This window comes from Natator depressus, chromosome 2 (genome assembly GCF_965152275.1).
Source record: "Natator depressus isolate rNatDep1 chromosome 2, rNatDep2.hap1, whole genome shotgun sequence".
NCBI classification, from domain to species: Eukaryota; Metazoa; Chordata; order Testudines; family Cheloniidae; genus Natator; species Natator depressus.
This window is the reverse complement of record NC_134235.1, coordinates 60,681,123-60,694,307: the sequence shown is the minus strand read 5'-3', so window position 1 is coordinate 60,694,307 and position 13,185 is coordinate 60,681,123. Positions and strand designations below refer to the sequence as shown.

The following is a 13,185-nucleotide window of genomic DNA, read 5'->3' as shown; positions in this document are numbered from 1 at the left end:
AAACTTGCCATGACCTTTTAAATAGCAAAAATAATCTCAGTAAAAACAAGGGGCCTGATCCAATGCTTGTGGAAGTCCTTAACTGCAGTGGGCTTTGGATACTATCTTAGGGCTTTGGATACTATCTTAGTGCCAAGTATGCTAAGATCCCTGGTGTCTTGTGTGTATTCTTGATAGCTACATACAGTATCAAGCTCTTGTACTCCTTCAAATGCAACTGTAAAATGGGTTGGAGAATGCTTTCAAAAGGAACAATCCCTTATTAACTTTAAAAAATGAACTTTTGTCTTGAAAATTCTAGGTTACCTCTCACTCTACAGAAAGAAACCACTCTAAACAGCTCAGAGAAGACACGGTAGCCTCTTTTGCAGATGTGGGATGGGTTGCGCAAGAAGAAGGTGAAGTCTCTACAAGGCTCAGGTATGTTTGTTAAATCTCCTCGATTTCATCATAGGTTCCCCTCAAATCGTAGCACTTGCTATCTAGTATACTTAACACTATAGGTGTGCAAGCATTTCAGTATTGTGGGGAGCAAGGAGGGAAGAAACTGAAGTCAGGTTTATGAATGGAAGGACCACAACTTGAGCAGACATGGGGCTTTGATCCAGGAAAGACAGGCTATGCACTAGATAATTCTAGCATTGCAGGCACCCATATCACTGTGTTGTCCCCACACACATGCTCTCTATGATATGGGACCATTGTCAACGCTCTCTCGTTTTTGTTGTTGCTGCACTTGTTTTGAGCAGGGGTTATTGCTGCTGGTCCTGAATCTTGCTTCTGTGGGATTGCAGTGCTAAACAAGCAATGGGGATTCAGCTACACTTGTGGGACACCACCAGAAAGACCAATTGCACAATATCTGACCTGCCTCTACTGACCTCTCTGGTTAAGGCTCTGCACTGCAGAGCAGAGACACTTGTGCTTGTAAAAACACACACACACTTGCATTTTGTACTTAATTTTTATAAGCATGAAAATGGACAGGCAGTGACTAGGGAGCCTCGCCCATAGCTGTAGGACAGGTACTACTGCAGTGGGCAGGGAGTGTTTTTATGGGTATAGTGCTCTGTATACACCTGGAATGAGATGGCTATTGTGGACACTGTATTATTACAGGTTTCACTGGTTCAGTCATGCTGGTGCAGGCTTCAGTGGCATAGGCTTTCTAGAGTAGACCAGGTTTCTGTTTACTTTAAATAAGGAGCATCTGAGGGCCCTGATTGATGGCTTTGGTATTCACAGATGTAGTAGCTTCCTCCAAAGGACACCTGTTTTAAAAGCATGCATTTAGTGATGACTTCAGTGCCCTCCAACACAACTTGCTATAGTGAAATATTGCATAATAGGAATATGGCTGCAAGCCACTGTTGATGTCAATAACTCCAAAGGGAGTAGCAGAAATCCATCAACTTGACTTTTCAGAGATAAATCCCTTTGATAGGTACATTTCAGCACAAGGAATGGCTGTTCAACTCCTGGGCTCTTGTGTAAGAGCTGACTTGTACAGTCATTCAGCTTTATAGTATCAATGGGAAGAGCAGCTCTTTGCTTCAAGGAAGCACCTACAGATTGTTGTGGAACTTGGGTATTGTTAATTGAAATTGCTATTTGGGGAGAACTCGCTAAGGAACATTGTGTAAAGTGATCTTATCCTTGAACTCAAAAGTTGACAGTTGGACAGCAAACGGTGAGTTTACGGGGTAGCTCTAAAAATTACTTCGTTAGGCGGGGTCTTAAATTTGGCTTGTTACTTGTACATGTGAAATATTTAACATTAATTACAGTAATGTTCAGTAGGTGCTTTCAAACACTCTCTAGAAGGGCAATCCCTGGTCCAAGAAGCCCACATAAATATAAAGATATGTATTTGCAATATCTACTTCCCATAAAATGCTTAACAAGTAGTTCACTATGAAGGCTTATGTCCCTATGTCAATATATATACCGGCTTACAGAGGATGAGATCCACTTTCTCTACACTGTCAAAAACAGATCTATTAACAGCCTTGCAGAACTAAACTGCACATCATTTTGTCCCCCTGTACACTGAATGCTATAGTCACATTTCAGACATATATTTTTCAAGTGGTAAATTCCAAATGTTCTACTGAAACAAATATATTTCAATAAACTTACTGTGCATCAAAGTACCTTATTATATAAAGTCCCTTTACTACAGTATTTAAATAAGGTTTTTAAAAAATCAAATCAATTTGAAGTATTATTGAATGTCTTTCATTTAATCTGTGTGAATAAAGTGCTGTTAATTCAAAAATTCAGTGGCATGATTTAAGTCAGCACTGAAGGAAGTAAAAATAACTTGGCAATAATAGCCCCAGGCCAGACAATGAAATTCATCACCTACGCACACTGAAATGTTGACTCTTAAGCAGATATTTTATCGGTATGGATTAATTATGTTGAATAAATACTTCACATTCCAGTTGTACATAGCTAGTGTTCAGCTCTTCTTTTTCAATACAAAATGAAGCTTTAAAAGCTGTCGGGGGAACCAAGGGGACAAGGTCCTCTGGAGTAAATCCAAGATGCTACCCAGGATTTATGGTTCCAGGAACCCTATGAAAATCCTGCATTCTGTCCTGGGAGGATACAACTTTTTATTTTATTTTATTTATTTCTTTATTTTAATTTTGCATTACCTTAAGAATAAGAACAGTCCTAAAACTATTAGAGATAAATGTGCAATCTGTAAAGTAGTGGTCCCCAGTTCAAAAGTCAAAGTAATAATATTAAATAGGCAGGACCTGGGTGTTGCAGATAGCTGCTAATAGGATTTGAAACCTCCCACCTCTAGGTCACCAGTTCAGATGTTGAGTGAAAGGAGGAGTGTTTTGTCTTAGTACAGCTCTGGGTGGACAGACATCCAAGAATACAAAAAAACTGTACCTGCTCCTGTCTAGGCAGTATGTATTCTGTGGATATTGTTTCCATTGCTGTCAATTCAGCACTTCTCAACAGTGATAAACATACCAATAGAGTATGAATTACAGATACCGCAATAAACAGCAATTGGGGATTCTTTTGTCTGCAGTTAATTTACTTTTCTATGAAGGATGGACTAGCTGCAAAGCCTGCAACGTCCACCTTACTTGTTTGTCTGTTATCCCTGGGTTAAGTTCTATGGCCCGTGTTAGGCAGGAAGTAAGATCCTAATGTGTCCCTTTTAGCCTTAAAAGACCCTAAAATCTCCTGTATGGGCTGTCTCCATTTAAACAGGAGCAAGCGCTACAAATATATTGGCCGGGCAGCCAATACTACTATAAGAGTACAACTGAAACTCTGATTAAACCAGGGCCATGAACTGTGTAACTTAAAGCACATTCTGCAGATGAGCACTTGTGGCACCTTAGAGACTAACACATTTATTTGAGCATAAGCTTTCACTTCATTGGATGCATCCGATGAAGTGAGCTGTAGCTCACAAAAGCTTATGCTCAAATAAATGTGTTAGTCTCTAAGGTGCCATAAGTCCTCCTTTTCTTATTGCGAATACAGACTAACACGGCTGCTACTCTGAAATCTGCAGATGAGGTATTTCAAAAAGTCCTATTTCTATTCAGAATTCTTTCCCCAGTGTTTGACCAAGCAGTGCCACAGAAACCCAAGATCCTGATATGCTTGAGGAATTGTAAGAATTCAAGTGGGAGTTAATTAAATATATGGGCTTTTCTTCTGCAGCTACAGTATCTTAGTTCATTCTTGTAATCCTCTATCTTAGTAATGAGCATTAGTTGTACTATTGCCTTGAACAATATTTCTGGTACCTTGGTATCTAGCTTTCAAGATCTGAAGTTATCAAATAAGCAGGAAACTTCCTATATTTTAATATCAGAGTGTTAAAATATTCTGGGTTTCTTTGACAGGTATAAGAAGGGAAGCAGCAAACACAGCCTATGTTTTCATTCCTTTACTGGTTACATACCATGAAGGGAGGGACTCATAAAAAGAATTTTTTAGTGCATGAGGCTTCTCTTCTCCCCTGTTCTTCTTACGATGCATTATTCTCCTACTAAACAGCTTTTGTAACATTAAACCTTGCCACAAAGCTTCATGCCCCTTGACAATTCTGAGAACAAGAATCTGAGGAATCCTATCAAACTAGGGTTGTCTGTGCAGCGGGACAGTATAGGTGGAAAGTGGACTTTGTAGAACATGGAAAGCTATTCCATCTCAAAAGGAACAAATTGCATACAAAAAAATTCTCAGGTAGAAAAAATCTAAAATTGTCAGTGATTTTTAGGGCAAGTTTTTAAAGAAGCTTCATTCCAACAGCAAAGCAAACAACTGTGAAAACTTAGAAGTAACTGTTCACACAAGGCATTCAGAGGAAAAACAGATTGGAGCTAGAAAAATTAGTATTTATACTTAGAGTTTCAGATTGCCCTGCCAAGAGCTGAGTAATAGACTAGATGAGACTATTTTATTCACTGAATGTCAAAAACCCTATTATCTCTAACTTTTTAGTGTAACCCATGGGGCTGCTAAAATTTATTGTCTTGCTTGTAATTTAACACTTCAAATTTAACTGAAAGTATTCCAAGTATGCTTTTTCATCTTGGGCAATGAAATGACACTTAAGTTATTGTGCAGTACATTAGTGCTGCAATATCAGGTTGTGAACACTGCAGGGGAACGTGTAAATTCCATTGGAAAGCTTTTTAATCACAAAAAGCTTTTATAAACAGGTCTCTCTTCGTTTAGTAATAAAAGTTTACTTTTACCAAACCTTAATTTTGGGCCTAACTTAACTTGATAGTGTCCCTTTTAGTAGTAGTATTTACTATTTTGTTAGGCCGATTCACATACTAATTACTTTGATTATAAGCCCTTCCTGATATCTAGCCTGAATCTTGCCTTAGCTTAAATTTGTGTTCTCTTATTCACACTATTAGAACAAAGGTGGAATGTGTTCATATCAAGATCTTTGTTGCTTATATAACTTGTATATCATAATTACTAGTAAATGTCTGTAGCACTACTAGGCTCTCAGTGTTTCTGAGGCAGCATTCCATCCGCTCCGCCCTCCAAAAAAACACACACAAACAAACAACAAAAACTTAAAACCAATGCCACTTCAACTTTAGTTTTTAGGGATCTATGAGTCAGATTCTGCCAGACGTTACTTGCAAGTATTTCATTGTAGAAAGAGGGATATAAAAACTTCTGAAAGCAGGTGAGAAGATGTTTACCTGAGGGTTTTTTGATTCCTCCTTAAAAGGCCAAAAGTAAGTAGTTTGGTTTGAAGGTCCAATCTTAATGTTTGGCTCAGTGCTTACACTTAACTGTTTTGCTCTCTCCTCTTAGCAGTTTGGTAGAAGCACTTACTACAGACCAGCCCCGTGTGACAATTGTTGCTTTGTTACAGATCAGAAGTCTGGTCAAAATCGGCTCCACCTCTTCCACATGAACCATATTGCTCTGGAAGACCACCAAGTAGACATGTATCCTTACCAAACCTATTACAAGAAGAGCCAGCCCCCAAGGGTGTGGTGACCAAGAATGATGAAGCTCTGCAGAAGATTAGTGCTCTAGAAAATGAACTTGCCAGTTTAAGGGCACAAATAGCCAAAATTGTAATCTTGCAAGAACAGCAGAATCTGCCAGCAGGTATTAAACTCTGTCTCACTTTCATATCAAATTAGCTAAAAAGGAATCTGCTCCTTTAAAACTGATTGACCGATACATGTAAGTATAATGAAGTCATTTTTGTGAGATATTGCAGGATTGATAGTGAAGTTTGTAGGGTTGTAAGAAGTGCTAGCACCAAATTTCATTTATAGTGGTTGTACAGAGCCTCACTGAGGCTCGATTCCAGGATATCTGTGCTGTCTTACTGTGAAACTACAGTACAAAGTAAACTTGCAGGTGATGGGTAAAAGGCTCTTTTTTTTAAAATTCCATCTGGAGTTGTGGGATGGAAATTGAAACCTGTGAGAGGAAAACAGTGTGTGCCCTTTACTAGCCCAGTTGTACATGAATGGGTTTATTCATATGCAGTAGTGAACTGCCGTGGAAACCTAAAACTTGATTGACCGTGAGCCGTAGTCATGTTATCTGACTTCCATTGTAAAGAGCAAATGGTGTTTTTCACCACCGAGTCGTAGCTGATAGACATGCGTGTAGTGGTGTGATGGCAACTCCCAAAAACCTGCCTGACTGGTGGTCAAAATTTATCTATTAAATATCAAATACATGAGACTTCAGATATTCACTATCCTAACCTTCTGCAGATCAGGTTTAGTATTAACTCCTCCTTCTGCCTGGACTTCACGTTATTTTCACTTAACACATTCAAGAGAGTGGGTACAGTATACTAACAGGACCACACAGATGTTTCTCCAGTGGTAGAGGGGGACCAACACCTCCAGATTCTTATATTTCGTACTTTTAAAAATCATTTCTTCAAATATTTGTGCAGAGTGTCTTGAGTTCTGAATTCTGCAGATAATTAGCATTTAATAGGATTTCTAGAACAAAGCTTGGCGCAAATATGAATGAAACCAAAGGCATAATATAGCTGCTAAGTATCATTAGGATACTTAAGTCCCACAGAGTATCAGTAATGTCATGAGGTCTAGTGTCACTGAGATACTATGCTTTTGGAATATAATACATATTTCAAATGGCTTACGAAACAGTGACATGTTGCTAGAAATGTTCAAGGACAGCAGAAATCTCTAACGAACTTCAGTGCTTATTACATGACTAAGAATAAGTAAGCACAGTACTTGTGATATCTTCTCACAGCTTATAACAGACCTAGTACTCTTCAGAGAATTGTAACTTGTTACAATGGCTGCTTATTCCTTAGTATTGGTTTCTAATATCATTGACTCACTTGTCTCTGGGGCAGAAGTTCACAAGTTAAATCCTCCCCATGAAAATGGGCTCATATAAGTCAGTGCAATAACACACAAGGGCTTTGGGGCAGGAGGAAAGGGTTGAATTGCTACAGGAGCCATTCTTGGGATCAGATGTTGGTCTGAGGGCTCTTGAGTGCCAATTTCTGTTCAGATGGAAGCTAAAAATCATACAGGGCCCCTGATATGAATGTCCTAACCTCAGTCCCATAGTCAGCATCCCTCCGAACCCCAACAATACTTTGTATTATATAGCACCTTCCACTGAGATACTTGGCATGCTTTACAAACTTGAATTGTTGCAGCTCACAAGGATAGTAGGGCCTATTCTGTACCCATTACAGATAGGAATGAACCTCTGACGCAGTTTCTCACCCTTAAGTGGCTTGGCCACAGTCACCTAGCAGGTGTGTGGGAAAGCTGGGAATAGGTATACTGATTCTTTCCTGGGCTTTAGCCATTAGATCATGAATGCTGGCTCTCCTGACAAGATATTAGAGTTCAGTATCCAAATCTGGGAGCGAATAGGGAAATAATGTGACCACTATATGTGCAATTAACTCATTGCACTGAAATAGTTTGAAAGATAATTCAGTTCCATTCCTCCTTTTGAAAGCAACAGTAGCTTGAAATTAACACACTTCTAAACATACCAAATTGCTAAAATGCTAATAATCACCTAAATGACACATGCCCTTGGTTAATACTTTTTCTAGGTGTGATTTTTTTTTTTCCTTCTGTTCAGTAGAAGGCTTTCAATCTAGATTTCAATTTAAATAACATTTTCCTTTACCTCCCTCTTCTGGTAGAATATGGCAACTGCTTTAAATATGTTAACATTATAGATCTGTCTGTCCCAGATAGTTGGTTTGGTTCACTTTTAAGATTAATTAAGGGTGGGTGGGGTGAAGATTTTTGTTAAATAAAAATAAGGTCCCAATTTGCATGAGCAGAGTCAGTGACTTAAATTCCATAGACGTCTTTTAGAAATAAAACACTTGGGAAGTTCTCTCTCTCTGCCAAGACCTGTGTAATATCTTTGGTGACTCCTGTAACACTGACTTAATATTCACCTAAAGTGGTGCAAGAAGCTTTAATTTTAGATTTTTGTTACAACCTAATTGGTTCAGTCAGTTGCCAGATCTCTCCTCTTGAATCTTAGGAAGACATTCAAAAAACTTAAAGAAAAACATGGGCGGTAACAGAAACAAGGTGAAGACTTTTTAACTGGGCTTCACACAAGTTTCTGACCTCTGCCATTCAGGTTTAAGAATCTCACATGAGATGTCCTTCCTTTCTGAAAATAGTTAGCACGAATAACTACTGCTTATCTAGGGATTGTGATTACAGTCAATAAACAGTTTCATTTAGAATCTTGTCTTGGCAAATGACAAGTATAACTGGAATTTTTACTTGGGATGCATTCATTGCTGTTGTCCGGCCAAACTGTTATTAATGTGTAAAATTATTTCTAAACAGTGATTTCTTCCAGGCACAGTGGCTGCCTTAAGAATATAACTTTGCATTGCCTTTCAAACTCTCTTCAAGCATCATTAAATACTGATAGACCCCAACAGGGGGCAGAGTTGGTGGAAACAGGTCCTGGTGTTGAACAAGTTTTGCAGGTCTGACATGGATGTGCATCTACTGTTAGTTTCTGAGCTGGGAACTGAACATCCTTTTGGAACAGTAATTAGCTGAGGTGATTGTTTTAATGCTGTCATTTTTAGGCGGTTTAGGACTTAAACCGGGCCAGTAGTCTTGTGACAAGACAACCCTTTGAGGACAACATTGATATGCAGCAAATCTGTTCCTTTTCAAAATACTTGATGTATCAAGCTTTCTTTAAAAGGGCATTTAGTTCTTACGGGGAATGAATGTCTTGGTGTGTTTTAGCTGGATTAAGTCCTACTGCATCAGCTCCTGCACCACCACCTCCTCCTCCACCACCGCCTCCTCCACCTTCTGGGGTACATCGGAGTATGTCTGCTATTGATCTCATTAAAGAGCGGAAAGGCAAGAAAATAAACGCGGGACAGACTTTGATAGATAATGGTCCAAAGAAGCCTGAAATACCAAATATGCTAGAGATCCTCAAAGACATGAACAGTGTCAAACTGCGTGCAGTGAAAAGGTGAGTACACAATAAGTTGTGTAATTTTATTAATGCAAAGTCTTACTCAGTAGTTTTCATGGAGAAACATTTGAATTTTGGACTGTTGCTGATCTAACATTTGAAAGGCAGCACGGAAATGCAAAGATGCTCTAACTACATTCTAAAGACTTGCTGTGATTGTTAATTTCCCTTTCCCTTTGAAGACCAGCAGAAGGCACAACATGCAAATCACCTGACCCGACTGATCCTGTAGCACTAATAGCTGAAGCTCTCAAAAAGAAATTTGCTTATCGATACAGAAGTGATAACCAAAGTGAAACGGAAAAACAGATTCCAGAGTCTGAAACAAAGGCAAAGCCTGAAATGATGCTGGTGAGTATTGAGATTCTGGACACATCCTGGGATTCGGTCCTACATACATTAAAGCTGAGGTAAATCTCTCTTCAAAAACCTTAGCTGGCTCTCAGACCAGCTCCACAGAACCCCAGTGAAAATCCAGAAAGCTTGGCTTGTGCATCAGCAGTGCTGGGGAGTGGAGAGACGGCCATTCAAAGCACTGCAGGGGGCAACTTTATCTCGGGCTTGTGCTGACCAGGTAAACCATGAGCAGGTAGAGAGGTTTTATTGCATCACTAAGACCTTAAAAGACAACTGGGTTCCATTTTTTAAAAATAAATACATTAATCATGGTGCTGGGAAAACTCATTAAATTGTGTTTTAAAAAGACTGAAATTGAAGTGAAACTCCAATGGTAAGTGTTCAGAAATTCTTTCAAGTAGTGCCTGCAATGCATCTCTCCGCATTTCTAGTGAAATCCAGTTTTGCTGGGCAGTAAACTTTGCTTGCAGTCTGGTAAGCAGTCATTGAGCATTGGGGGCTAGAAAGGGAGAACAAATAAATGATCAGATTAATCTCTTGCCCTTCACTCAGCTTGGAAAACAAAAGTGAAAGCAAACAACAAAAGAGGTAGAAAGCCTAATAACCTTACTCATACAGCTGGTTGTGTTCTGGGCCTGATTGAGGAAGAACTAGATTACCAACCATAAGCACTCAAAAATCAGGAGACTTAAAATAATAAAGGTTGGATAATCTGGTGTACATTCAGGTCACATTTCTTCTCTACAACCATGAGGGCTATAATTTTTTGTAACAAGGGCTATTATTACTTGATTACTTGCCTCCAGGAGCTGGGAATTTTAAGAGCACAAATGTCACAAGACTTGAGAGAACATGCAATTAATATTTGACTTGTGGCATGGAATGTTCATTACTATTTCCACTCTGAGATTGTGATCCATCTTTTGTTGGGGCAAGGGATTGGATGGTAAACATCAGAGGCTAATGGAACCGGCTGGAAGCCTTTGACAGAGAATATTGTGGTGGTGACCAACACTAATTGTGGTCTAGTAACATTTTTAACCTTATCAGTTACTGGGAGTGGCCCTTAGGCAGCCTTCTTCTCGCCCCCCGCCCCCCCCCCAGTCTGGTCCTCACATTTCATTATACGTGATTTACAGAGGACTTGCAACAGGTGCAGGAAAAAATCTGTCAGCAGACTTGTTCTGGGAGCAGAGTCATCTGGTTGATCTGAGTAACTTCACTTGGTTCCTGATATGCATTTCCCCTGTGAGACAATTTCTAGTTAACTTTGTGGGTAAAATGCATCTAAATCAAATCCCATTTGCATCTATGGCAGCAAGGCAAAGTGGACAAATGATGGGTGGCCTCTGCTTGAATTCTAGGGTCACTTATGAATTTGGATTATAAAATGATGCTACAATTTCCAGGATCTGTACATATTGTAATGTACTTGTTTTTCCCTTTTCAGTTTGGACCACACATGCTGAAGCCTACAGGAAAAATGAAGACTTTAATTGAAAAATCTTAACTACTTTTATATCACAAGAGACTATTCAGCTGCTTTTATTAGAAATCAGTGTTATGTAGTAAGTGTCTCTTGGTATTTAGTGCCCTCCTACAAAACAAACCAAAAAAAATACTGATATAAAATTATAAAAACATAGTGCCTTTGTCTTACATTTTGAAGTCTAGAGGTACTTGTCCTTATGTGACTTTTTTAACAAGAGGGTTGAGTTGAGAGACAGTACAAGTTTTTTTTTAAACCTATAAAGTAAACTTTAAAATCTAGCTTTCAATACCTAAAATACTAAGACTTTTCTGTGGTGGTTTTATTTTAACACTAATTTATCTGTACAAATGTTTTTATATACGTGACAGTCTTCAGACAGTTTGTGTAAATGATAATAATGGGAATGAAGTACTGTCAGTCATTTTATCTCTCATGTAATAGCTGATGTAACAAGTTTCTTGCACTGCAGAATTTAGTTTGAGACTAGCAACTTCAGTTCCAAATGAGATCTCATTAGTTTAAGACAGCTTTTGCTGTTTTTAGCCTAAAAAGCATAAACAGCTCATGCAAGGGTATCAAACTGTTCAGTTAATAATGAAGGAGAAACAGATAATCTCTGATAAGCTTCATTGATTTTACTTGTTACAAAGCTGAGTGGTATGGAATAGAGCATTTCAAAAATAGCAAGATTTCTCAAATGAGACTGCCCTTCTCTCAATGCAGAATGTTCTGTTTTTTCCCTCCAATACATATAGTGCCTTAAAGGTGAATTTGATCTTGAGCAACTGGCCACAGCTAGCTTCAGGTTCAGTCCTCTGTCAAAAGGTAGACCAATGTGTGTGAAATAGGGTAGAATAGCAGTGTAGATTAAAATACTTCAGACAGAATGTCAGGGTATGTGTCTGAGTGAGCAAATGTGGAAGTCACAAAGTAGTAGAGATGAGAAGAAATGGAGTGCTTATAAAATGAACTATAGGGTGTTTGTCAGTAAAATCTTACTGCTTTCAGAGGCCCTGATCTCTGTTGCAGCTGGGGAGTGCTTGACACACAGGAGAGATGTTTTTACCCTCTACACAGTTAATGGGGAGGTCTTGTGCTGGGTTAGTCCCTTAGCATAAAGCAGAAGAGACTGAAGGCTACCCTTATTTGTGATAACTGCCCATGGCCCCAAGATAATATTTCAGCAGTCAGGGATATCTTGACTATGATCCCTGCACTAGTTCCAGGAAAGCATTGGTGTGGGTCACCTGAGGCCCACCTGGGGAAATCCTCTAGGCACCTGCTGTATGGCAGCTTTGTTCTCCTGATCAGCACCGAGCTTGGATCATCAGGGGAAAACAATCTGAGGCTTTCTGTACACAAATGCAATCCAGTTTTCTCAAGTATTGAAAAATTGGGTAGAAAACATTCTGGCATTCACAGGACTAACAAGCAGGAACACAACAGATCTAGCTTGGCTATATATATCAAGTAAACTGACAGCAAGTTTCTTTTGAATGTGGATAAATACAGGTAGAGAAGGTGAGTCAGCAATCTCATTTTAAAGGAACAGCTGGCTACTGGAGTTGTGATGTGAGTGCTTGTTCTTGAAACTTCCTCCCCCCCTCATCTCCCTCCAACTACTAGAAAAGTGCAGCATTTTCCATCCACCTACATGCTAGTCAGTATTAACAAATTGAGATTTAAATAGTATGATCAACAAGGGCTTTATTTCTGATATAATACTTGAAAGTGTTGTATTTACAAAGCTGTTTAAAAGTGAAAAAAAAAAAAGTTTTAACTAAAAATTCCTCTTACTTTGGAAAAAATATTGTTCAAAGCATTTAGAAGAGCAAAGTCCCATTACTTGGTCTCCAAAGAGTGTTTTGTATTTAGTGCTACACTGAGATGTACAAAATAGAAAAAATAAAATGCTGACTTGACTTAGGCACTCTCTGTCTTGATCATATGTGCATTAGTTGGCTGGCTTTGCGGGGAGAAATGGTCAGTCTGAAAACAAATTCAGAAGTGGTAGAGCTCTGAAGGGAGTCTAGTTGCATCCTCCTAAGATATTAAAAGTATCCAGCTCCAGTATGGCACTTTACTCCTATGTCACCGGATTAGAGTGTATGCTATGAAAACCTGCTACTCCTGCACAGCAGCATGGTGGAAACAGGCTGGGAAAAGCAGTGTGGGTATTTGAATTTAAATTGCAGCTGCTTGTTCTATGGAGGCAAGTGAGCAAAGGCCACTTCCTTTTTACTTTTGCTGCCTAAGTATGGATTCTTCCAGACTTCCTTCCTCTTAGTCATGTAGAGGAGTTCAGAGATCCATTC

The 13,185-nt window shown here is 39.0% G+C and overlaps 1 protein-coding gene across 4 annotated transcripts in view; it reads left to right on the top strand.

The window, feature by feature from the left end:
* Positions 1-12,864, top strand: part of MTFR1 (mitochondrial fission regulator 1) — a 37,895-nt gene extending 25,031 nt beyond the window's left edge. For 2 of the 4 annotated variants that reach the window (XM_074944308.1, XM_074944307.1), the window contains exons 4-8: positions 302-420; positions 5,390-5,631; positions 8,781-9,018; positions 9,204-9,372; positions 10,829-12,862. In XM_074944308.1, the coding sequence (XP_074800409.1) occupies positions 302-420; positions 5,390-5,631; positions 8,781-9,018; positions 9,204-9,372; positions 10,829-10,888 (828 nt within the window). In that variant the 3' untranslated portion in view covers positions 10,889-12,862. Of the gene's footprint in view, positions 1-301; positions 421-5,389; positions 5,632-8,780; positions 9,019-9,203; positions 9,373-10,828 lie in introns of all 4 variants that reach the window. The other 2 variants (XM_074944306.1, XM_074944305.1) reach the window with 2 other exon arrangements.
* The last annotated feature ends 321 nt before the right edge of the window (positions 12,865-13,185 follow it).